Source organism: Pteronotus mesoamericanus, unplaced genomic scaffold (assembly GCF_021234165.1).
Source record: "Pteronotus mesoamericanus isolate MK-2021 breed Mesoamerican mustached bat unplaced genomic scaffold, CSHL_Meso_final contig_25, whole genome shotgun sequence".
Classification (NCBI taxonomy): domain Eukaryota; kingdom Metazoa; phylum Chordata; class Mammalia; order Chiroptera; family Mormoopidae; genus Pteronotus; species Pteronotus mesoamericanus.
The window spans coordinates 1,106,371-1,131,694 of record NW_026555105.1 but is presented as its reverse complement, the minus strand read 5'-3'; the positions used below and the strand labels follow the sequence as shown (position 1 = coordinate 1,131,694).

Here is a 25,324-nt window from a genome sequence, read left to right as displayed (position 1 = left end):
GGGCGCAGGCGCGCCTGTCCGCGGCCTGCTCGTTCCTCTGGCCGGCCGGGCACGAGGCGTGAGCCCGCTGGGCAGGTGGGAAGACCGAGGCTTAGAGGGCTGGACGCGCGTGCCCCCGGCCACGCGGCGGGCGGGGCTGGCTGTGAGCCGAGGCAGGGTCTGGATTCGGAGGCGTTTTATTCTCTCATAAAACTGGATGACGTTCTTTCCCTCCTGCTCTGCAAGGCAGGGCTCATTCTTAGCGCCCAGTCGGGGGCCCCGGGGATGCCCCTGCTTCGGTCGCACCTTGGACGTGCCTGTCTCGGGAGCGAGGGGGCCTTGCCCTGCGGGCGGGGTCCGAGGGCTTGCCTGTCTTCCCCTTCGCTTTGAGGGCTCCTGCGACTCCGCTGGGCGCGCTGACCCCCAGAACCCCCGCTCCCCCACCCCGCCGTCCTTGGCGGGCCCACTGTCAGGGACCCCCTGCGCGGAAGCCTTCGCAGCAGGGCCCGGAGCAGGGCTGCTCAGGGACGGGGCGGGGGGCCCGGGGAGGGGGAATCCTGCAGTGCAGGCTGGGACGCTGAGTCCCGCTTCCAGGAGCCCTGACGTCAGAACAGAAACCTCCCTCCGGCTTCCAGGACACGCACACCAGTCGGTAATTGTCTGAATTACTCTTTAATCCTCAACCAAGGACAATTTTTTAGTGCTTTTAGAGAGAGAAGAAGAGCGAGAGACAGAGATCAATGTGAGAGAGAAACATCGATCAGTTGCCTCCCATACGCACCCCCACTGGGGATCGAACCCACAACCTTTCGGAGTACGGGACACCGCTCCAACCAGCCGAGCCACCCGGCCTGGGCGGTGACTGTCTGAGTTTTAACAGTAATTATGTGCAGGGATTTCCCCTTTATCGCAGTTGAGCTGCGGGCAGGACGCCTTTGAATAAGGAGGTGTGGGTACGGGTATGGGTACGAGGCATCTGGGCTCCGTCCAGGGCTGTGTCGTGCTGTCCCCAGGCCAGGCTGCGCCCCCCGGCCCTGTCCAATGCACCCCCTGGTCTCCCGGACCCTTCTTGCCGTCCTCCTCTTCATTCCACTTCCAGTGGTCCCAGAACCTTCCGAGAGAAGTAGCCTCTGCTACACACAGACAGGATGCCACCCCGCTGCAGGCGGCGAAGTCCCTGGCACTGTTGTTGTGATGCCCAGGATGGAAACGAATCTAAAAGCCTAAACTCTTCCTGCCCCCACATGCGGAGCCCCAGTAGACGCACCGGCTTCAGAGTTCGTAGTGGCTTCCGCGACCTGTAGGCCCTGAAAGAGCTCGCAGCCCCTGTGGAAATACAGACACGGCCGTCATTATTTATAGCTTTGCCCACGTGGATCCTTGGAGTTATCGCTCCAGCTGTGGGACCGATGATGTATTTTTAAAGCACTACCTGTAAACCGAGCATTATGGATTTTCTGTAATTTATGGAGCGGGCGCGATGCAGGCGGAATTGTTGCACTGTGAAATACATAGTCGCCTGCCGCTCCTGCGGTGGGGTGTTGGTCGGTGACATAAATCCAGGCTCCGGTAAATCAATAAGCCCGTCTCTGCGGCCTCCCATGGGGAAAGAGATGTCTCTTTAGAATATAAATCCAATAAACGTATCACCACGTACACGCCGGATGGGAGAGAGTGTGCAGGTGACACAGACTATTTTTAAACATGAGTGATCTTCTTTTAAAAGTAAAAGTGCCTGGCCGGAGGGGCTCAGTGGGGTGCCACGTCCCGTAGACCGAAGAGGTCGCTGGTTCGATTCCCGGTCGGAGCACAGGCTTGGGTGGTGGGTTCGGTGCCTGGCCGGGGCATGTGTGCCAGGTGCCCGATCGATGTGTCTCGCCTCGATGTTTCTCTCCCTCTCTCTCCCCTTCCTCTTCCCTCTCTAGGACCAGTGGGCATGCCCGTGGATGAGGGTTAAAAAAAACCTTACGTGGCCTGAGGGTTCGGGCCACGGGCACCGCTGAGAAGAGGGTGACGGGTTCTCCCTTGTAACTAGTGTGAACGTTCGGATCAGGGAATTGTTTCAGGATCTCCGTCTTGTGCAACAGTGAGCACCTGCTTGGGGAGGCCAGCGGTCCCGCCATCGGTCCCCAGCTCTCTGCCTCCGTCCTGGAGGCAAACCACCCTTCAGTCGAGGACAGAGCTGCCAGACCTGCCGGCCACTGTCGCGCTCACGCGAGCCTGTGGAGGGCGCAGGGACCGCGGGCGAGCGTGTGTCAGCGCGAGTGCCGTGCGGGTCGCACGCCACGCCGCCACGTCCCCCTCCCCTAGCAAGTGGCAAGCCCCGGTGACGTTAGACTCCTCTTTCTGTCACTGAGAAGGAGCGGCTTGAAAGAGCCCCTAGTGAGGAGAGTCTGTTGGGCAGCGGTTCGGAGTGGGTCGTTTCCACTCCCTCTGCCTAACTCAGGCCTCCCCGTGGGCGTGGGCTTCGGTGGACGAGGGGACGAGGCAGGGCTGTGCCGGGACCCCGGGGACAGGGCCAGGGGAGGGCCGGGGTCGGGAGGGGTTTGTTCAAGAGAACGGCTTCCTCGTGAGCTGGGCTTGCGGTGGCACGAGGGAGGGGCAGCGGAGAGTGTGAGAGCCCTCTCCTGCCGCGTCCCTGCCATTTGTTCGACGTGGGACTTCGGCGAGTCACCTGCCTTGTCAGAGCCTCAACTTCATCCTTCACGAAAAGAGAGTACGGGTTCGGCTCCACGGGGGGTTAGCGCAGGGAAGGGTGCGGGAAGCTGCGGGAACGCGGTCTCGCTTCAGTGCCACCCGTGCTGCCTCCAGCTGCTCCCCCGCTGTCCTTGTCGGGTCCATGACGTTTCGGGGGACCTGAGAAGGCACGGGGTCCCTGGCTCTGCCTCTTGGGAAATGATTGATGCGTTGGCGCAGGACCTGCTACCTGGGGCAGGTGAGAACGTTGCATCTGACTTGCAGATGGGACTGCAAGAGTCCCCACCTTGTTTGGCTACTTTTGGCGCTAGCCACGTTAAGAACGGTGAAGTCCGTAGCCCGACGTTCGACACAGACGGGAGCTACGTGTTAAAGTAAATGAAAACCCAACCGAGACCGGCTTGAGCTGCCGGATGTCTGCCGCTGTCGCAGGAGATCTGGAGGGAGGCAGGCCCAAGGTCTCCGTCCTTACGTGTCGGCCTTCCATCCTCACGGATGTCACTGCAGAGTCGCAGGGTGGCCACGTAACTCAAGACCCCACTGGACAGTCAGAAGCAGGCCGCCCGTGAGCAGGCGACCGCGTGGGGCGCAGTTTCCGCCGCGGCCAGCAGAGGGCGCGGCTCCCTTCCTTTCCACCCTGCGCTGGCAGAGCGGCTTTGTCTTCCTCCTTGGATGTCTCTCTTTGACCTGGGATCGCCCCCCCGGGGCTTCGGCCCCTTGTCCCACTCCGCTGGCTCCCTAAGAGCTTGGGCAGAGACGCTGGCCTGAGCAGTTTTCTTGCGAGTTTGCTGGTTTAATTCTGTTTCTACTGACGGATGAGGAGAAGCGGCCACGTGGTCTGAGGGGATGGGAGGCAGCCCCCGCGGAGCCCCTGAAAGGTTGGAGGGGACCTGGGCCCTGGTGGGGCTGAGCCCTCCCGGCTGGAGCAGGAATGTCATGTGACAGGCCACCCACCATGGGCGGTCATTCATTCAGGCAGTCAGGCAGCCAGCACACGTTTGCTTCCCGGTGGCCACAGCGTGCCAGGCCCGTTCTTGGGTGAAGAGACCAGGCCAGGGTCCCTGAACACACAGCGAAGACATGGCGGTGGCCAGGCCCCCGGTGTCAGGTCTCTGAGGGGCCCTGGGGAAGCAGTCAGTTGTCTCCAGCAGAACCAAAGTGCAACGTCGATGTGACCTCCCTCGCCTTCCCCCGCCCCGGTGCCTCCGTAGCCCTATGTGCATGGCCAGTTGCGGTTCCAACCCCCTGTGGGGCGCCCCGGGGCCTGTTGAGTGTGTGTGGTCGCTGCGGGACGGCCAGAAGCCAGAGCAGCGGGGCCTGACGCCCGACCCGGGGTGGTGGCGTGTGAGAGCCCCCCGGGGGCACGCACCCCTCGTCCCCTGGAGGGACCGTCCCGGGATGGCCGGGCAGAGCAGCCGTGCTCCTCGTGAGATAAGGAGGCCCAGAGCGGGGTCGCCCAGCCTGCAGCTGGTGCCAGGGGGCGCTGGGACCCCGCAGCCTGTGCCCTTTTGTCCCCCACCCCCGACGGAGCGGACGCTGCCTGAGTCTGGGTGGGCGCGGAGCCAAGGCGGCAGGCTCGTGGGCATCTCGTCTCGTGCCCTGTGTCCCAGTGGGGGCCTCCTCTTCTGCCCCCTCCCGCCCCTGCTCTGACCCCCCCTCCCATTGTAAATATCCGACTTGGTGGCTACCTTGACCGCCTCCCCCACACCCAGGTAATCATCGGAAAGCAAAAATGTGGGAGTCGCCTTTGCCTCCTTTCTCTCATCCCTCCACTCCACCCACCTGCGCGGTACCAGCCTCCTTACCCATCCCCCGCTTCTCCCTCCCCTGGACCCCTTCTCCGCCAGAGGCCCGAGGGACCCCCTGCACACTCACGTCTGCCCCCAGCGGAACAAAACCCGGGCGGTCACGGCGTGGCCTGGCTCCTGCCCCTCTGAGCAGCCTCGCTCCGCCCGGCCCCTCCCTCTGCCCCTTCTGGGGGACGTCCGCGCTCCCGCTGCTGCACCTCTCAACCTGAGTCCAGCCGCTTCCTCCCACCAGGGGGCGCCCCCTCCTCTGCAAGGGCGCCCCCTCCAAGGCGTCCCGCTCGGTGCCCACGGAAGCCCCGGCTGACTGCCGGCAGAGCGGTGGTGTCCTGCCCTCTCTGTAAGGTCGCCAGCACCGCCAGGCCGAGGCCCGGCGCTGTCTCCTTCCCCGTGATGGTCCCTGCAAGTCACGCGTTTGGGCACGAGCTAGATGCTCAGGAACGATTCGATGGGCGGGTGACGGGAACCCGAACCTGGTGTGAGAACGGAGGCAACGCGGGGGGCGGCCCTGGGCCCCTGTGCGGCCCTGCCACCCCGCCCCCTGGAGACGACGGGCACATCCCGCATAGGCGGGCGGCCCTGCCAGCCTCAGGGCCGCCGCTGCCGTGACGTCCCCCCGGATGGCCCTGGGCAGAGGACGGCCCTCCTTGTGGCTTCGCCCCTGGGTGCTTTTGGAAGGGAGAAACTTTCCCGGCCTTGCTGGCTCTTCGTAGTTCTTTGGGGCGGCCGGGGCTCCCGGAGCCCCTGAGCGGCCTTGGGGTTCCGGCCGGGGCCAGGAGGGGGGCCCTGGGGGGCTTTCCGATTCGGAGCCCCAGGAAGGGACAGGAGGGGTCTGGGGTGGGTTATTCTCTGCAGAAGTGCGGTGGAACCCCACCCGCCCTCACATCTGAAGCCCAGCCCAGGGGCCGCTGTGCACCTTGTTTGCTTGGTTCGGTTCTGAACAGCTGTACTGAAATGATTAACGTAAGTGGAATATAACATGCGGTCTCTCACTTGGAGGAGTGTCTCAGGGTCCACCTGCGTCGTAGCAGGCGACACTGGCTGGGTGGGTGTGCCACGCTCCACGTATCTGTCGGTGGGCGGACATTTGGTGGCTTCCACTGGGGGCCCTGAGGAAGCCTTGGCTGCTCCCGTAGGGCTCCAGGGCGGGCTTCCCGGTCAGTCCCGCCTCTGCCGGGGATCTTGCTGTGGAGGGACAGTTGGTGACATTCACAAAGACCCCTTAAGGACCCCCAGGCCGGGGTCCCCCTGCAGACAGCTGTCTTTGGCCAGCTCTCCCCAGGCCTCGGTTGTCCTGGTTGGGGGTGAACGACTTCAAAGGCCAAATTCACCAAGAGACTTTATTTTCTATTGACCAATAGACTTGTGTTTTAAAATTTAAAGCTGTTTTTATCACAGAACATGTCAAAGCCCAAGAAAAGTAAAATGACCAGCCCCCTACCAGGCCAGCTGTAACCAATCACAGTACTTGGGGTGGGGGGAGTGTACACAGGCTCTGGGACAAATAGCGCCCCTTTTTTATTGCAGAATCTTTTATTGCAAAACTGTAAGCACGTAATGCTGTAACATAACAATATCACAGTCAAGCACACCCTATGACATTTTGGGTAAAATGTTCAAATTAAAACCATAAATTATTACACCCATGTTATTACTCTACCCACCACACTCAAGCAGGCCTTTTTCTGCTGGACACTGTTTAGTTATTTATTTATATGAGAAGGGAAGGGAGGGAGGAGAGAGAGAGGATCATCAGTGTGAGAAATGTTGATCGGTTGTCACTCATAAGCGCCCCGACTGGCGACCAAACCCACCCCCCAGGCGTGTGCCCTGCCCAGGAGTTGGACCGGCCACCTTTAGGGTCATGGGCGATGCCCAACCCACCAGGGTTTTGTTCCGCTGGTGACTGTTTCTTTTGAGTCGCTTTCAAGTACAGAGTTGCTTTAGAACCTCAAGTCGGTAGCAGGGTGGGCGGTGAGGAGGGAAGGCCCCGGGGCTGAGGCCGGCGGGCGAGTGGCAGGCAGCTTCCTGCTCTTCTCCTCACACAGGTGCCCCCGGGGCTGCCCCCTGCGCCCCTGGCCGGGCTCTGCACCCGCTGCTGGCCGGGCCAGACCCAGGCCTTCCCGTCCAGATGTGGGGGGGTCGGGGGTGTGAGCTGCTGGCTTCTGAAACCTGCCCGGGGGCCGGATGTCAGCCAGGCTGCGGAGCTCTGGGCAGGGGGCGCCCTGGGACCCACTCAGGCAGGCCTTGGGTCGGGGGCATTGGCCGCGTCCCAGCCCTGCCGCGACCTGGCTTGTGACCCGGGCGGGCGCCCTCAGCTCTGAGACGGGGACCACGGTCACGCCCACCTCCTAGGCCGCGTGAGGGAGCACTGCAGCGGAGACTGAGCGCCCAGCCGGGGGCGGCGTGCGCCACCAGACAGCGTTTTTATGTGGGTAAAAAGTATCCCGTAGTAAAACGTCCTCCTCGTTTACTCTGTTTCACCGTATTAATGGTCGACTACAGTGACACGTTTGAGGGGCATCTGTGGGTTTGTTGGCGACCATTCCCGGCTCCGCCCTGGCTCCCGAAAGCCCCAGGGGGCCGCGCCTCTGCCCTTGCTCTCTGCTGGGCCCCGTGGTGCCACTGCAGGAGGCCGCCTGCGCGCATTTTGAATGAATGACTGCATGGTGCTTTCCCGGAAGGCGCCCGCTGCCCAGAGCCCCGGTCTCTGGGCGGACCCCCATCCCTGCTGTTTCCCCACCCGGGGTCCTGTCTGTGACGCTTCGTCGGGGTTCCATCCGACTCAGCCTGGGAGCTGCCCCCCTCAGCCCCCAGGGCACAGCCCTGCCCTGCGTTAGGTGCTGGCGGCAGGTGAAGGAGCCGCCCCAGGGGGACCCGGCCCCTGCCCCCGGGGCTGTTTCAGGGGCCGACACAGGGGGTGCCTGCGCTGCTGCACACGTGTTCTGTGTGCTCGTGCGCCTCCGGCCGCCATCTAGGACTGTCAGCCTTGCTCGTAGCACCTGGGAGAACACCTCTGTGAGTGGCAGCCTCGCGGGGTGACACCTCCCTTGCTGGTTCCGTCACCTTCATTGGGGGTGCGGGGAAAGCCTCCCCGGAAGGCACCAGGGGCCTGCCCAGCTCTCCCCTCCCAGGCTCTGGGCTGAGGGCCTGAGGGAAGGAGGCCTCGGGCGTGGGGAGGGGCTGAGGTGGGTGGGGATGAAGCTGAGGGGCGCCCCCCCCCCGCATGGTGGAGGGGGCGCTCGGGATCCACTGGCTTCCAAATCCCCAAGGGAGGAAGAGCCCAGGAAACCAGCTGCCCGAGCCGCTGGGGAGCTTGGCCCTGCCTCCAAGGGAGGCGCCCTCAGGATTCCCGTCCCCCCAGCTGGAAGGGGGATGCGGGGGCCCTCTGGGGTCCCGCGCGCCGCTGGGGTGGGAGCAGGCAGCTCAGGACTCGGGATCCAGCCCCCACCTCCGCGGGGCGGCTGCGAGCGCCCAGGTATTCGAGACCCCTCCCCAGCTCCACGCTCATTCTCACTCCCCTCTCCCGTGACGTCATGCTCCTCGCGCGGCATGATGGGAGAATCCTAATGTTTTCCAACAGATGCTCCAAGAACAGCTTTCCGATTAAAGCAATTGCAAGAGCAAAGATTCTTCATTTTTCCTTTATTTTTTCCGGGGGGGTGGGGGGTGGGGTGGGGGGAGGGAGCGCCCTTAGAAATTCCTGGACATCACCCCCTGCCCCAAGCACGCAATAAACACTGACAAGAAAAAGTTTTTATTTCCTGGTTCAACTTTTTTTTTTTTTCCTGGAATACGGACTGAAGAATGGGAATAAACTCGAATAAATAACCGCGCCAGGCCGCGCGCGCCGGGATGCGCCTGGCTGCAGCCGCCAGGCTATTGTCTCGCCGCCCTGAAGCGGCCCCGGCGACGTCCAACGGCTCCTTCCCTCTCCCCGGCCTTTTTGATTTTGCTTTTTAAAAAGACGCCCCCGCCAGCCCCCTCGCCGGTGACCTTGGCCGCCTCGGATGCTCTGATTCCGCGAGGCTCCCTCCAACTTGCCCCCGCGCCCGCCGGGCCCATGGCCGCGTCCGAGGACGGGAGCGGCTGCCTTGTGTCGCGGGGCCGCTCGCAGAGTGACCCCAGCGTCCTCACCGACGCCTCGGCCACCTCCTCCGCGGACGCCGGGGAGAACCCAGGTAACAGGGCCGGGCGGGGGCGGCGGGGCGGGCGGGGGAGGCCCGGGCGGGCGGCGCGGGGCGCACGTCCCAGGCGCCGCTCCGCGCCCCCGCCTGCATTTGGGGAGACCCGGCCGGACCGGGCGCTCGGACCCCGCGGTTCGCGTTCCCCGTTACGGGGCCGGGGCGCGCCGCGGAGCCCTTTGTCCGAAGAGAAGCGGTTTCCGGGTAGAGCCGGGCGCCCGGCGCCGGGGGCCCTCCTTGCCGGCGGCGGGCAGGGCTGGCCCTCTGGGGGACTCCCCTTCCTCGGGCGCGACCAGCTCCGGGAGGAGGGTCCGACCTGCGGCCGCCTCCGCCAGCGCTAGCTGGGCGCTCTGCCTCCCCCGGGCCCCAGCTCAGGTGGCCCTGCGTCCCCGCCCTGGCAGGGCAGCGCTCCCGGGGACACCGCGCAGAGGGGCTTCCTCGGGGCGCCCGACTCTGGCGGGGCTCGGCGCACCTGGGCGCGCCGCCCGCCCGCCCGCCTCCCCGGCAGGTGTGCTCCCGGAGCTGCCGGCGGGGAGGTGAAGGGCGTGCGCCCGGGCAGAGCCCGATTTCATTAAATTATAGGGACTTGGTCCGCTCCCCACCCCCGCGGCAGCGTCAATGGTTCAGGTGATAAATCCGGTCACAAAGGCGTCTATGTGTCCTGATTGATTACTTTCCAGAGAGGAAGAAAGGCCTAATAAAGAAGGGGGGTGGGGTAGGGGGGGTGGGCTGTGCGCGCCTCGTCACCATGGAGACGCGGGAAGCAAAGCGATCATTAAAATCTTTCTCCACCAGAAGGCAATTTTCACTTCACAGGGAGAAGTGGGAGCTTCTGAATGTGGGGTTCAAAAAAAGAACCAAAGCTGGTGCTTTGGTGTCAAGCCACAGGACTCGGTATTCGATCTCGGAGAAGCACCCTCTCTCCCTAGATTCTGTTGTGACAATAAGTTGCCTGTGCCTCTGAAGGAGTGTTCTCTCTCCATGCACTGGCTCCAAATGGGGACTCCATCTGGATAGGTGGGGGGCATCCTAGGCAAGAGGACCCCCTCCCCGCCCCGCCCCGGGGCTGCCTGAGCAGGGCTCTGTGGGGGGCGCCCCCCCCACCCCCAATTCAGTGGGGCTTTCCTGTCCAACTGCAAAGCAAGACCCATCAAAGGCAGCTCTGTGGGCACCAGAGCCCAATTTGAAATTTTAAACAATAAACCCATTCAAGGCTTGTAAGATTTCTTTGTTAGGACTATTGACACTGGATCGTTCGGTCAAACTAAGGTACCAGCCAGAGGAAATCCCTGGCTTTTCTCTATCTGGAAGGTCAAGTTCATTTCCCTGGAGTTTCAAGCAGGGGCTGCCATAAGCTGACCCTTGAGGCTTTAATTAATCCTTTTATTAGAAACCAGGGAGGAAGCCCCCAGCACTCCAGGCTGGGTTGGCTTCTCCCTGCGCTGGGGATGCAGAGCTGTGATCGGTCCCAGGATGGGGGTTGAGTGGCTCGTCAGGAGAGGATCCTTCCGGGCGCCTTTTGTCTCCCTGGCAGTCAGGGGAAGCAAACTTGAAGCGGAAATGATGGAGGTTATGGCTCTCCGACTGCCTGCCTCGTGGGCGGGGACGGGGGCTCGACGGGTGGCTGGCGCCCGCCCGCCAGGGCTGGGGCAGAGAGGGCTCGGGTGCCCGTGACGAAAGGATGCCTGGGGACGGGGAGCACCTGAGCTGACCTCGGGTTCACATGCAGAATGGGACCCAGAGAGCGGATGCCGGAGGTGAGCGGTCTGCAGTATGTACGATTCTGTGAGGGGCAGGACCTTACTGAGAAGCAGCAAGCAAGGGAGCCTTTATGGATTGTGTTAATGAGTAAAGGAGTTCTGGCCGAAGGAGAGTCAGGCGCTGGCAGGGTGGCTGAGAGCCAAGAGGCTGCGGGTTCGATTCCCAGCCAGAGCACATACCTAGGTTGTGGGTTTGATCCCAGGTTGGGGCGCGTATGAGAAGCGACTGTCATTGTGTCTCTCTCACATTGAAGTTCCCCTCTCTCCCTGTCTCTCTCTAAAATCAATAAACATATCCTTGGGGTGAGGTTAAAAAAAGAGAGAGGGAGAGTCGGAATCTTCACGCTGGAAGTAACCTGGGAGCTTGAAGCAGGAAGGGTGGACTGTCGGGGGGCGTTGTCTGCAACCGCCGTGCCTGCCCGTCGTGGCCTGTGCTTGCATACCTCTGTGGATGGGGGAATCACTTCCTTCTGATGCCCCGCATGCTGCTCTTTGGGCATATCTCTTGCACGATACCTTCCCACATGGCTCCGGAGAGCCTGTGCCCAGCAGTCTGGGCGGGGTCTTCTTGTGATGTGTGTTACTGGGGCTCTCAGAGCGTCTGCTGTTGTAGGTCAGTGTCCCCCCGATGGGGCTCATTTGTTCCCTCGGCCAAGAGCCCCAGCCCTGCATCCTACTCTCCCTCTGGGGTCTCCTCACCTGCCCACCGAAGTGCTGCCCCTGAGAACTGCCGCCAGGGCACCCACTGGGGACCCACGCGGCATGGAGCCAAGTGGAAGGGTCGCCCCCTGCCATGTCGACGTTCTACCGCATGAAACAGCCCAGGCGGCTTTTACCCTTGCCCCGCCGTGCGTGCCAGCGCCTCAGTCTCCTCTTCCTAGAAGCTCAGAGCGTGATCAGATGTGAACGGCGACACCCCTTCTCTCTCCAGCGGCTGCCTCGGGGTGGCCCGGAGTGGGCGGACGGGCTCGGCCCCCTTCCCCTGCTGTCCCCGCATGTGCTGGGAAAAGGCGCTCCACAGACACCCCGGCGAGCAGGGGGCATGCAGGTCCGCCGCCGCCGTGGCCGCTCCGCACTCAGTGCTGCCTCCCCCCGGCGCCCCCCACCCCCGCCGGCCCCATATGCTGAGTCCCTGTCTCTCTCCCTCTCTTAATAGCCACACAGGGGGCTGAGGAACATACATATTTTCACAGGTTAGCTATTACCTATGTGTGTTGTGTTTAGTTTTGCCCATAACAGGCCACACAGTGGTGAGGACTCAGGCAGAGCTCCCTTGGGTCGCCTGTGACCTTCCTCCAGGGCATGTCCCCGCTGGTGGCATGTCTGGGCTCCCAGGGGCCCCCCAGGCTTTGTTTCAGTGACAGGGCACTGTCCTGGAAGTGCGCGATGGACACTCCTTCCGGAACTCCGAGGGTGTCCTTTCTCCCAAGCCTCGCCCACACCTGGGGTCACCGGCCCGGGCTCTCTGGCCGAGGGAGTGACAAGTGCTATGTCCCGGGGTTAATCGGCGGCTCCTTGATGGCTGGTGAGCGGGAGCATCTTCCGTGGCTCTCTTATTATGAGGGCATTAAATCTCTCCGTGGCCACGTCCGTGGCCAGGGACTGCGCGGCAGGCGTGGAAGAGGTCCCCGAGCGCCACCCCTTCCGCCCTCGACGTGGCGGCTCCACTCAGGGTCCCGGCTGCCCCTCGCCCAGGCTCTCCTCTGTAAATCCCTCCTCTGTGCCCGCAGCAGGGCCCCCGCTGCAGGTCTCCCCCGAAAATGAACCTTTCCCAGCGGGAGGCGGCACCCCCACGGCCCCCGCCTTCGGCGCGCGCTCTCCATGGGTTTTGTTTCCTCCTCTCTCCGCGGCTGCTCCCGGGCCTGCCTGGGAAGCGTGTCTGTGCCTCCCCACCCGGTGGCCTGGCCTGGCCTGGCCTTGGGCCAGCACAGAGCAGACAGTCTGTGACCCCCGCCCTGTCCAGGCCCCCGCCACCGCCTCAGCCGCCTCCGTCTCGACCCCTCGTCGCCCTGGGGGCTGGCTTTGGTCGCCCTGCTGCCCTGCTCCCTGCCTGCCCGGCGCCTCGTTCCCGTCCCGGCCCATCACGCCGGGGGCCTGCAGGGCCATCCTCCGCCTTCTCCCTGCACCCCTGCTCTCTCCCCGGGGTGTCTCTTGGTTCCAGATGCCAGGACCGGGGACTGGGCCCAGGGTCACCCAAGACAGCTTTTCAAAACATTTCTGTGCGGCCTTGTGATTTGCCTTCTTAAAGACGCCACTGGGGGTGGGGTCTGAGGCGGGCGGGGGACCCTGATCCAGGGCAGGGTCGGACCGCGGCACCGCCGATGTTGGGGGCATCCTGTACACTGCAGGGTGTGTAGCAGCATCCCTGGCATCTCTTCGCTCGGCGACAGAAGCGCCCCGTCCCTAGTTGTGACAGCCAAAAATGTCATCGGACAAATAAATGCCCAGTGTCCCTTGGGGGCAGAGCCTCCCCGGAGAGCTGTTGTCGGAGGTCACTCACTCTCAAACCGGGGCGCGCATCAGAAGCACCTGCCGGCCTGTCGGACCCCCGTGTTCCTGATGCGCAGTGTCTGGGGGCACTGATCGGGCGCATTTCCGACTACGCGCTGCCGGCGCTGCCGGCCACGTGACCACGCCTGGGCCGTCCCGAGCCAGGGTCCTGGGCTGTCTTCTGACAGCGTCTGTGTGTGTGTCCCTGTGGGTCCTGCCCTGACCTCCTCCTGCGGGTCTTGGGCCACTGCCCCTCCAAAGGCCCGTCATCTCCCTGATAAGATTCGGGCAGCCGCCGCGCCCCTCCTCGCGCCCCCAGCCAGCCCATCCCATTCCTCCACTCTGATTGGCTCAGGGCCTCACCGCTGCCTGGGGGGCGGCTGCCTGTCACTCCCTGTGGACTGTCCCCCTCTGGGCTGGGAGCCCAGCACCCGCCTCACACGTAGGGGGCCTCCGCAGGCAACGGAGGGGCACATGCACCAGACACCAGAGTCCAGCTGGCCAGGAGTGGGGCCGCTGGCAGCCCCTTCCCGTCCCAGGTCAGCTGCCCTCTGTCTCCCAGATGCCTCGGCGCCGGCCAGGGCGGTCCTCTCGACCCAGCACGGAAAGTTTTCCGGACCATGAATCTGGTCTAGTCTCCTTTGCTGCAGCCCTTGAGTGGCGCCCCTGCCCCGGTGGGCAAACAGGGGGACCCGAGCCCCCTTCTCTACAGCGAGGGTCGTCCCAGCCCAGGGCCTCAGACCCCCCCCTGCGCGGAGTCCTGAGTTCTGGGGATCTGCCTGGCTCCGTGCGGAGGGTCTGCACGGCTCAGTGAGCGGTGCGACTTGGCTCTCCTTACCTGGTCAGCTTCTTCAGGGTTATTAAAAATAAAAACTGGACGTTCTAAAAGAAATAGAGTTTAGAAACTTTGAGTTATTTCTGATGAAGCAAGCACAGCACGTTCATTGCAGAACATAGTTGGGTGCCTTTGACGTTTCTGTTCCTACCCAGACCCTCTTCCCCGACTGGACAGAGAAGGCAGTGACAAGGGAGAGCTGTGTCCCTAGGACCCTCGCGGCACCGGGCGTGGCTGTCGTGCGTGAGCAGCTCAGCCGCACGCCTCTGGATCACGTTAGCGAATTTCCTCTTCTCGCTTGTCGCTCTTTAAAACGATCTCACTTTTTATTTGACACACGAGATTATTAGTTGTTGCTCCCTCAAGGTAGCCCTGTCCGATACGTGGCTGCCAGCTACCCGTGGCAGCTTCAGTCTAAGTTAAATAAATTAAAATTAAAATTTCATTCCGATGGGTCCCATTTCCAGGGCTCAGCAGCCCCGCGTGGCCGGCGGCTGCCGTGTGGGACAGCGTGGAGCTCGACCGCTCTGTCCTCCCAGACGGCTCGGCCGCACTGCTCTGCACGGGAAGCCCCCTGAGGACAGGGCCTCCTTGTCTGCTGTCCCCTGGCTGTGCTGTACGGGGATGCTCCCCGGGAATGGGTGTCGCGTGTGATTGGCGGGGTCTCAGCTCCGTCTTCTGTGAACAGAGTCGGCGGCGGCGGCGGAGCCCGCGGGGAGCGGGCAGCGTTAAGGGACGGCCCTGCGTTGGCCCCGAGCCCGGGCCTGGCTGTCAGCTGCTCTGGGTGTCATTCCTTCCACCTGTGACCTGCGGGCTTGCTCCGTGCAGCCCTCACCTGTGCTGTCCCGTACCTCCCAGGCCCGCCCTCCTGACACGCTGCTCCCCAGCCCCCCCGCTCTGTCCCCTGACTCTGACCCCTGGAGACCCCCACCTGCTCCGCGTCACTGACTCGGTCCCGTGACTTCGGGCCAGCTCGCTGCCGGCCTGAGGATGGGAACGTGTATTTTTTTCCTGTTTCGCTCTTACGCGTTGGCTCAGGGAGCGCTTTTGGGGAAGGGCTCAGGTGAGCCGTGTTAACACAGCCCGGCGACGGGGTGCAGCAGCAGCCCGTGGGTGGGGAGGGCCGGTGCTCCAGGCGCCCTCTGTGCTTCACCGGGCGCCCCTGGCGAGGGGACAGTGCACACGAGGGGAGCAGGGGCGAAAGGAAACAGCTTGGAGACAACCCAGGCGTCTCCGAGGATTGGAGGCTCATTGCTCTTGGACTTGGGGGCCGGAATCTACCCCGCATACAGCGAAATTGTCTAACACGCGTCCCCACTGCAGTGCGTGCGGGGGCCATGACCCTCGCACACGGCGAGTCCGGTGCGGCACTGGCTGCGTGGGGCGGGCCTTCGCCACGCGTGAACGTGGGCTCAGGGGCCCGATGATCCTAGCTGGAGAGATGGGCTGGAAGCCCCTGCTCTGATGTGAAATGCGCTCTTTAAATACGGACCCGTTTATCAGTTAGGGATTGGTGTGGCTTCCTGGGATGACGAACCGGAGTAGCGCTGGCTACAGTCGGACAGGGGTTTAACTTCCCCTGGAAGCGCACACGGCCACCAGCCTCCGGGCTCTGCCAGTCCATGGCGGCTGCTGGGCACAGGACGGGGGCTGCGTCTCCAGCAACCGATAGGCTTTCTAGGTGGGAAGAGGGGGATGGCGGCAGGTCAGGGGGTGTCTGCCTGCCTGCGGAGTCGGGACTTGGCTTTGCTGGGGGCTGCGCCCAGGGACAGGCACTTGCGCCTCCTTAGGCAGAAGGGCGTCCGTAGCCTCTGTCAGCTCTGAGGTGTGGGAAGTGCAGGGTTTCGTTGGTTTGTTTCTTTGTTCTTTGTTTTAGATGCTGCCTGGCTCCCCTCACAAGAGCCGAGGTAGAGGGAGAGAGAATGAGGAGCAGAATAAAAGTGGCTGCCGCTTCGTTAACTACATGTCAGCCTAAAAATGAGCGCAGCGCCTGACCCCAGCCAGCACACGTGGGGCCGTGCGTGGCCCGCGGGCTCCCGCCGGGGGTCTCACGCAGAGAACCCCGGGGGGGCTGAAGCCGTTTTTATGTTTCCTGACGTTCCTTTGCTGAGAAATGAAAGGATGGACTAAGACATGCGACCCAAGCCTCAGTGCTACGTCCGTCCAAATTTCTTTGGACAGTATTTCCCAGGCAAACAGGCAGAGGGGGTCGCTGGCCCTCACAGCGCTGACAGTCCCGTCAGTTTTCAACGGCTGGAGTGACGATGTGCTTGATGTTAACATCCTTTTTACTTGAACTTTCTCTAAACTCTTACGTTGGGGTCCGGGGGCCAGAAGATCAGGGCCATGGGCACGTGGGCTTTGAATCCACATGAGCTGAGGCCCTCCCCGCCCCCCGTCTGCCCCACGGACGCCTGGGTGCCCCACCACTCTGCCCTGCCCCCACCCTGTGTGTGCCCCCTCGTTCTGTGCCCCGCCCCCTCGCTGCCCCGTCCCCTCTGCTGGCCGCATCCTGCGTCTCGCAGGAAGGCCATGCGTCCCTGCATCCCGTTCCTGGTTCCCGCAGTGCGTCTTACAGACGTGTACATATCTGTAGTCACATAGACATGGCAGATAGAGATGTCCGTTTCCAGTTCCCAGTTCATTTCATTCGAATGGCCACTAGAATGAGATTTATTTATAGGAAGGCTCGGTGATGGCAGAGTCAGCCATCAGCAGAGTTGTTGAAGGTCCCGTCTTTAACAGCCTGCGGCTGGTGTCCTTGTTGGTTGAAGCGAGTCACTCGGAAGGGAGCTTGGCAACGCCCCTTATCTAATGGGCCTGACGCCTGAAGCCGGCCTGACTTGATCAGTCGGCAGCTACGAGGTGAATGTGCCAAGAACCGGGCAGAGGGCAGGAGCCGCGGCTGCAGGACCTACCAGTGCATTTATCGCATGTTGCGACACAACTGTTTTATGTGTGACACTGTTTAAGCCTCCACTGGCCTCATGGCTTACTGATGAGTTACATTTCTCTTACTTTACACGTGTGCTCCTACTTCTTGGAAGTTTGTATCCGTGCGCAGGCAAAATTTTTGCCTCCTCCTAATCGTTAGCCCAGGGGATTTAAATGAAGCCGAGTAGATGTGCCAAAAGTGATCTTTCCACTTCCTTTTGGCAGGAGAACACTGTCCCGGGCATCGTTTGTTCTGGGATGACTGCGTTTCCGCAGTCACTTGAGTCACGCTGTGGCTGACCTCGGCGCATTCGTCAGCAGGGGCTTCTAGGCAAGGCTCTGCGCGCGTGCCGGCGTGGGGACGGTCTCGGCTCCCGGCGCTGCTGGCTGGGGTCTGCCTGGCATTTCCCCGTTTATCCTCACACGGGATGGGGATGTGCACAGATGAGGGTGAGCTTAACGTGTTAATGAAGGGGCGGAGGTAATACGTGAATGCACGAAAGGACAAGGCTGGGCAGGCCTCACTCAGGGGGCCTAGGTTTCAGTGAAGTGAGGGGCTGCCGTACGTGCATGACCTTGCGAGCCTTCGATGACTGTTTGTCGATCTGCTGCCGCGTTCAGCACCGCTGTGTGCGGTGAGCACGGTGTGGGGGTTGAAGGGCAACCATCTGGCCGTCCTGGTCTGGTTACAGTCTGGTTAGGGACCAGGCTGTAATAAGTGACAGGCTGCTAATGTGTCCCCTCCTGTGTTGTACCCAGTCGTTCTCTGCCAGGCATCCCTGGCAGCTGCAAAGGTTCCCTCCAGACCTCAGGGGTCTGCAGCAGGGACTGACCCTCCTCCCGTGTCTGCGGGTTGACAGGGTCCACGATCGGGGCGAGATCCAGGCTGGGCTCCGCCGCGCGGCTCGTCTGCTGCACCTCCTTCTCCTGGGGCCCAGCACTGTTGCCTCGTGGCTGCGGTTAGAAATGCCCGGGGCCTCTTAGGGTGTAGGGCCTTTACTTCTGCCTGATTCTACCAGCGTGGCACCTGGGCCGGCCTTAGGTGCAGGGGCAGGAGCTGCACGGCAGCAGGTGAGTCAGGCGTAGACGCAGGAGGGCTGGGGAGTGGGGGCCGGGTCGCGGTCCGGTCCGCACAGCAGGCTTATCGCCCCCCGTGAACTCGGAGCTCCTGAGGGCTCAGCGGCTCCGCCAGCTTCACATCGGAACCTCCTGCTGCCCCCGACACAGCTGGGTCTTGACCTTGGGAAGCCAACAGACAAGGCCTTGGGGGCCTCTGGCAGGCGCATGGACACTGGGGTGCCAGACCGCTTGGGCCTGTGTGGCCGTGACAGATCCCCCCGACCCCCTCTGAGCCCCGGCTCCCCGGCTGTGAAATGATTGCTTACAGCAGAGCCCGCCTGGAGGGGCGTGGTGAGGATCCCATGGGCTGGCTTCGGGAAGGCGCGGAGCGCCGCGTGCTGGAATGCAGGGAGACCCACGCAGCTGTCAGCTGCCTCCCACCGTCACGGAGGAGCCGCCAGCAAAGGGCTCTTGCAGCCCTGCCCCGTGGGCCGCCGCAGCGGGAGGCTCTGACCCTGGGCTGTTCGGAAGCTCCCAGAGGCCCACATCTTCGCTGGGGCCTCTTGGTGCTGGTGAAAGGGCTCCTCCTGGCCCGAGGTCTCCGCCGCTGGGTGCAGTCCGGTATCCCTGTGGGACGGTCCCGCTCTGCCCCCTGCGCGGCGGGAGCTGGTCACAGGTTGCCGGTGCGCCTTTGGGGACGTTTTCCAGGCACCGTGCAGTCTCCTAGTCAGGGAGCTGGGCGGGGCGGGCAGAATGTGAAGGTTGGAAGGTTGGATAACAGGTGCAAGTCAAACGCGGAGTCAGCTCTGGCCGGGACACGCGGTGACTGCGCCGAGTGGGCCGCGGGAGGCTCCCGGGCGTCTCGAGGTGGGCTGGGGACTCAGGAAAGAGCGTGCGCGGGGGCGGGGAACCGGGCCACCCCGAGCTGCGCCGTGGTTCCTTCTCCCCGAAACCTGTCAGGTAGCTGGTGGCCGGATGACAAAGGATTATGGGAGACTTTGTTTTATGTCATTTCTTTTTTTAAGTAGGGAGGGTGAGTGACGGGGACATTTAGTAACACAATGCAGAACAAACAAACTGCATTGTCTGGGCATCTGCTGGCTGGGCAGCCCCCTGGGTGGGGGCTTGGGGGGTCCTGTCCCCTCTGTCTCCCCTGGAATCTCACGGAACTCGTCTTTTCCTTCAGATAATTATTGCAGACAGCATTGACATTTTAAGTGGATGATTGTCTTTTAATATTTTTCCAATTCTTTTCCCCTTCCTGGGAGGTATCTTTGTGTCTTTTTCCTTTAAGCATCTGCTTTGTCCGCCGGTCCGTCCTCAGCTGCAGAACAGCCTCGCTCAGTGGATTCTGGCTTTGTCTCAGTCTGTAGGGACGACACCCCCTTCTTACTCCTATGCGCATATACCCGCAAGAAAAGCATAATTGAGGGGGACCCCCCAAAAGCAACAACAGAGCCCAATGCCTTCAGGTGAACCGGCTGCACCGTGGGAAGCGGCGCGAGGGAGGGAGCGGCCAGAGGGCCAGGAGCCCCGAGTGCGACTTATTAGTGGCAGCGTTTGCTAAAAATAAGCCTACAAATGCGTTAATAATTGGTCTCCGTGCGGTTTTTAAATCAACTAGTAACAGTTTATTCTGGGAGGATATTAGCATAAAGCAGCTGCTCACTTACAGGGAGATGTCTGCCCCACCACGTGCCTCGCCTTCTCCTGCCTTCACTCCTGACCCCGGGCCCCGGCGGAGCTGACCTCTTGCTCCCTGAACTCCCTGGCCAGGAGGCTGGGAGGTCACTTCTCCCATTAGCACCTAGGGCCCTGTTAACATTTCATGGGGATAACATTCCGGGAACCAGCGCTCTGGTTGGAGACGGGGTGTCAGGTGATTTCTGCCCCAAAAGGAGTCGAGAGCTTGGGTGGAGAGAAGTCACACCAGCGATGGACCACTCACCGGAAGTGAGGTTCTGTTCGCCCCTCCCCCGCCCTCCTCGGTCCAGCAAGCTGAGTGCCCCCTGCGGGGCCAGGCGTGGGGCCAGTGCAGGGACACCTCAGACAGCACCGACGCTTCCCCGCCCCCACGGCGTGGGTGGGGGGCAGGGGGTGGGCTCGGGCCAGGACCAGTCCTGCGGGTGAGGGCCGCCCTGGGGCTGTGAAGGGGCTGCAGGCGCTCAGGCAGATGTCCAAGGAAAAGGGTGCCTGAGCTGAGAGCCGAAAGGGGGTTGAGGGAGCCTGGCAGAGAAAACTGCCCTTGCAAAGGCGAGGAGGCAGGAGCAGCGGGGTTGGGGGTGGGGTGGAGTGGGGGCCCAGGGACCTCCAGAGAGCCGGTGACGGGTGGCTGTGTGGCTCCCATCGCTCCGGGGAGAGGCCAGCCCCCCGAGGCACTGGGGCCGGACAGGATTCCCGAGGGCTCAGCCCAGGCCTCCTGAGCTGGTTGTCCCTCACAGCCCTTCACGGGGGCTCGACGGTGACGCCCACCCGCGCTCTGCCCGTGGGATGTGTGGTGGCAGCGGGGTCAGGGCGCCGGACGGCCCGGAGCTCACGCTCAGAAGGGGGCCGGTCTGGCTGCGGTGTGGACAGTAGACGGTACTGGGCGGGGCAGGGGGGGGGCGCTGTCATGTCACGGGGGCTCGGAGCACGCCATCGGCGCAGGCCGCCCCGGTGCCCGTGACCCCTCCCTTGGACTGCCCCTGCCTGTCCTCAGCGGTGGCCCCAGCCACCGGCACGGTGGGCGGCGAGGAGCATGTCGGAGCGCCCGTACCGCACCAGGGAGCTGGGCTGGCATTGCCGGGAGCATTGCGAGCTGGTGGCTTTCACGTTGGAAGCTTGGAATTGGCACCACAGGACCGGCAGATGGGACAGGCCCGCGTCCCCCATCTCCCTGGGGGCGGGGAGAGACGCGCCGGCTCACGCTGCCCGGGCTTCACGCGGGGGCACCGGTGCCCGGACCTCCCCCACCCAGCACCGGGGAGCTCGTGCTGAGGGGTCGCCCTCCCGCGAGGGAGGGGGCTCACGTCCCAGCCTCGCCTCCTTCCTGCGGGCAGTCCTGGGAGCTCGTACAGAATCACCTGCCGCCGGCAGTGATCTTGAGACTGTGCCCAAGTGAGGTTTCCCTCCCCCCCGCCCCTGCTTTCTGGCCTCACCTTCCAGACTAATGGCCTGCACTGAAGTCCCCCTCGAGCTGTTTTCACATAAAATCAAAACAAAACCAAGGTTGGGAAGAGAGGGATTTGTTGAAGGATCAGGCCTGTGGGGCAGAAGTGTCTGTGTGTTTGTGTGTGTGAGACAGAGAGACAGAGAGACAGAGAGAGACGCACAGACACAGAGAGAGAGAGAGAGAGAGAAAGAGCGAGCAAGGACCGGAGGTTTGGCCTGCGTCCCTGGGGAAGGTCCTGGACCGTGAGGGGGCGCGTGGGGTCAGGCGGGCTGGGAGCCTGGCAGGGTCTGACCTGGAGACCGAGCAGATGCCTAGTGGAGACGGTCTGTGGGCTTGGGAAGTGTGTGTATAGATACCTGGGACCGGGAAGCATTGGTTAGCCAGGGTGCCCGCCTGGCGTCCGGGATTGAGCTGTGCCTTCCTGTTTAACAAGCATCAACTGTCCCCTTCTTTCTTCCCTCCCTCCCTCTCTCCCTTCCCTCTCCTTCCTTTTAATTGTTTTCTTTATCTATCATATATTTATATCTGTTTACCTATTATATATACGTATTTTCTGTATCTAATTACCTACACTCTATCATCTGTCTGTCCCTACCCATTCATTCATCTGTCTCTCCATCGTCCATCCGTCCACCCATCACTTCCCTTCGCCTGTCTTTAGCATGCCTGCCCAGTTAGAGTCTTGCTCCTGCTTCAGTGCCCAGGTGACAGGTGAGCCCCTCCCTTGTAAGGACCCTGCCTCCCTAGAAGTTTCTGATCCCTGCGACCCTGTCAGTAGGAGCCTCCGGGCGCCTGGGGACTGTGCCTCCCTCCCGTTTCCTCCCCGGGTTTGCTTTCACTCTCCGCCCGCCCGCCCGACCGCCCCGGAGAGGGCTGAGGAGGAGCCGGGAGCCCTGCTCCCGTGGGCCGGCCCGTGCGCTGGGGAAGAATGGGGCCAGTCACCGCGGGGGACGCCCCCAGCTGCAGCAGCCCTCCTCTTGGCTCCCCAGGCAAAGGCAGCTTTGTGCTCCCGGGGGACAAGGCCCGTCATTGAGGGAAGCCAGGGGCCGCCGTGGAAGAGGGAGCGACGGCTGGAAACTAAAATTAGGCGTTTCACAGAAAGGGAGCCCTGCGCCCGGTCTCCACGGGAGCTCGGCGTCCGCCGTGAATGAGCCCTTTGCTCGGGGCTCCGGGCCGGGCCCCGCTCCCCTGGCGAGAACGCAGCCCTGCGCTCTCCTGGGCCCTGTCCGAACAAATGAACCAGAAACCACGGGGCACAAAGAGCGCAAGTGGCCAGGGGAGCGCCTCATTGTCTCCCAGCCCCTGGGGGGCTCCACAGCTGCCCGGAGGTGGACGCGTGTCCGGGAGGGCTCCCTGCAGCTGTGTTCCGCTGGGCCCCGAGGAGGCGGGCTTTGCAGGAGACGGGCGGGCGCGTTAATGAGACAGAGGCGAGCGGGGTGCTGAGCCCAGGAGGAGGTGAGCGAAGGAGGCAAGTCTTCGCTTTTGAAATTCCTGTGCATTTTCATTTTCTTTTTTAAGATTTTATTTATTCATTTTTAGAGGAAGGGAGGGAGAGAGAAACATCACTGTGTGGTTGCCTCTCACGCACCCCCTACTGAGGGCCGGTGGGGGTCTGGCCTGCAACCCAGGCGTGTGCCCTGACTGGGAATCGAACCAGCGACACTTTGGTTCACTGGCTGGTGCTCAGTCCCCTGAGCCGCACCAGCCGGGGCAAATTCCTATACATTTTCTAAACTTTTCAGTTTGCAATCGTTTCGAACTCACTTGGAAAAGGGCCCCGTGCGGCCTCAGCCTCCGCCCCTGGGAGCGTCGCCCCTCCGAGCGAGCCGACAGACAGGCCGGGGCGTCCGGCGGCTGCGCCAGTGTCCTGCGGGGTCCCCGGCTTCCCGTGCACCTCGGTTTGGCACGCGGTTGTATGACATGTTATTGCACTTGACAGCATTAGCATGGTCAGGTGGGACTATTTTAGATAAAAGCGCCTTCGGCTCCCGCCCTGGCCCTGGGTGACGGAAGCCGGGGCTTCCCGACTCTCTGCTGCGCCCCCTTCACGGTCCCGGGGCTGGTGGCAGCCTCCTCCTCTTGACCCCCAGGCCCCCCGCTTCCTGGTCCCCACTGGGTAGAAAGGCTGGGTGCAAGGAGATGGTTCCCCCTTTCCTGTGCCCGCCCCTCCTGGGGCCGCTGTGAAGCAGCACAGAAGGGCGACTTCAGGAGCAGAAACCGGCCCACGGGCCGGACGTCCCCATTCTGACCGGAGCCCCCGGGGAAGGCCGGGCGCCCAGGGAGCGCCCACTCTGAGGGGCTGGGCTTAGGGTCCCCCCGTGGATTTCAGGGACGCGCAGATCAGTTCACCACCGAGGCTCCCCTCTGTCCCCTGCAGGGGAGAGGCTGTCCCTCTCCTCCTCTGCTAGGACGCCCCTCAGGCGACGAGGTGCTGACGCAGGCCCGGGGCGGTGAGCCCCGCGAGGCTCCTCCGTGCGCTCGGGGATCCGAGGAGGGAGGTTACGTGCGCGGCGCAGACCGCGGCGGGCGGAGGGATTTGACGGGAAGTTCACGAAGGACAGGAGGTGGGTCGGTGGGGACCCTGCGCTGGGGTGACCTCGGGGACACAGGAGGTGGCGTGGGGGGCCGGCTGTGGGACCGTCGCTGGATTGCGCTGGAGCTTAGGGAAAGAGGTATTTTCTGCCCACTACAAGGCTCTGAGCCGGTGGGGGGTGAGCCTGGCGTGGCCGTTCCCCCGACCGCCCAGGCGGGCCGGCCTGGGGACAGATCTAGCCCAAAGGCAGGCCACGCGGGGGCGCGCGGGCCGACCTCCCAGAGGCGAGGCCAGCCGGGGTGCCGGGGTGCCGGGGTGCCGGGACTGCTCAGGTGCCCCCAGGCTGCTTTCCGGGCTCCGCGGGGCGCCGTGGGGGTTCTCCCATTCGCAGCTGAGGGCTCTGATGGGCGCCGGCACAGGGAGGGAGCCAGGGGCGCTGCCCCACCGCCGGCCCAATGGCATCCGAGCGCCTGCCCACCTCCCCCCGTAGTGCACTCTGTCCTTCCCAGCCCAGATCTCTCTCCCCGTCCCTCTGACCGCGGTTGCCGAAGGTTTTTGAAAGCAGAGGGGCCTCGCAGGACCATGGGAGTTGGTGGGGGGGGGGGGGGGAATCTGTGGGTGACCTCTGCTCCTGGAAGGACCTGTATGGCTGACTCCCCGTGACTGAGAGGGTGCCAGGGGCTCAGGCCGTCTTCATTAAAGCGGGGTTTTGCTTGGATACTTTGTTGCCTGGGTTTGTGCGTCACAGAGGGCTCCGGAAGTCACCGAGAAAGGCGTGCTGGGAGCTGCTCGAACACATTTAATTGTAACAATGAGACACTCATGCCCCTAATTTATTACCCCCGTGGCTTTGGACGCCGGGTCCGTGAGTGTTGCAGGAGTTGCAGGTTAATGGATAACACGATTAATTATTTAGAACATGTGGACGGGAGATTCTTACAAAACCCAAGACTTTGTAACAGATTAACAAAGAGGTTCCTACCTTAATTATCACCTTGAATTTTCCAAAGAATGTTTTCTCCAAAACCACTCAACTGTATGAAGTTATTGGAAAACGTCTAATTTTTACATTATTTCGGTGCCGGGTTGAAACGCTCCCATTCTCATTATTCTGTAGCCGTTCGGTTCAAAGCTTGGGGCCTTGGTTTTGTTGCCTGTGGCATACCTGCCGTGGACCCCGCCTCTGCAAGGTCCACGGAAGGGTGAGCCACCCACGGGGACGTGGTAAGGCTGGAGGGGCAGCGTTGGACGGTGGGCTTGCGTTCCCTCCTGCCGGGGGATGTCCTTCGGGTGGATCCCAGCCCCTCGTCCGGGGCTGGTTACTTCACCTCTGGGACTCAGCTTCCTCTTTGGTGCAATGAGGATAGTAATAGCATTGGCCTGGTTGGGGTGAAGTGAAGGTTAAATGAGGAAACGTGCGGCCCTGGGCAGGAGGCTCGGTGGGTTGGAGCGTCGCCCCCGGACGCCAAGGCTGCGGGTTTGATCTCTAGTTGGGGCACGTGCGGAAGCAACCCGTGAACGCATCAATAACGGAACAACAAAATCGATGTTTCTCTCTCTCCTTTCCTTCCTCTTTCTCTTTCTCAAATCAATTAGAAAGAAAAAAGAAAAAAACAACTGCAGGTAAAGCACTGGTTCCCCAACACGTTATGGTTAAGAGCGTTGGCTGTCAATGACGATTGTGATACGAGTATTTCCTAGAGCGAGAGTCTGCAAACCGTGCCCCGTGAGCCCGCCTCCGGTGCGTGTCAGTAAAGTTTTATTGGCACACAGTGGCCCTCGCTCATTTACGTATTGCCTGTGGCTGCTTTTGCCCGATAATGGCGGAACTGAGGAGTTGCCGGAGGGGTCTCGCCCGCCAGATCTGACGTACCAGCTCTCCGGCCGCCCTGTCTTG

The 25,324-nt window shown here is 62.5% G+C and overlaps 1 protein-coding gene across 2 annotated transcripts in view; it reads left to right on the top strand.

Moving 5' to 3' along the window:
- PHACTR3 (phosphatase and actin regulator 3) overlaps nucleotides 1-25,324 on the top strand; it is a 126,992-nt gene that overhangs the window by 6,878 nt on the left and 94,790 nt on the right. The window contains exon 1 of one of the 2 annotated variants that reach the window (XM_054573340.1): nucleotides 8,545-8,662. The exons of the other annotated variant lie outside the window; for it this stretch is intronic. Within the exon in view, the coding sequence (XP_054429315.1) occupies nucleotides 8,545-8,662 (118 nt within the window). Of the gene's footprint in view, nucleotides 1-8,544; nucleotides 8,663-25,324 lie in introns of those variants that run through there. 2 annotated transcript variants of the gene reach the window in all.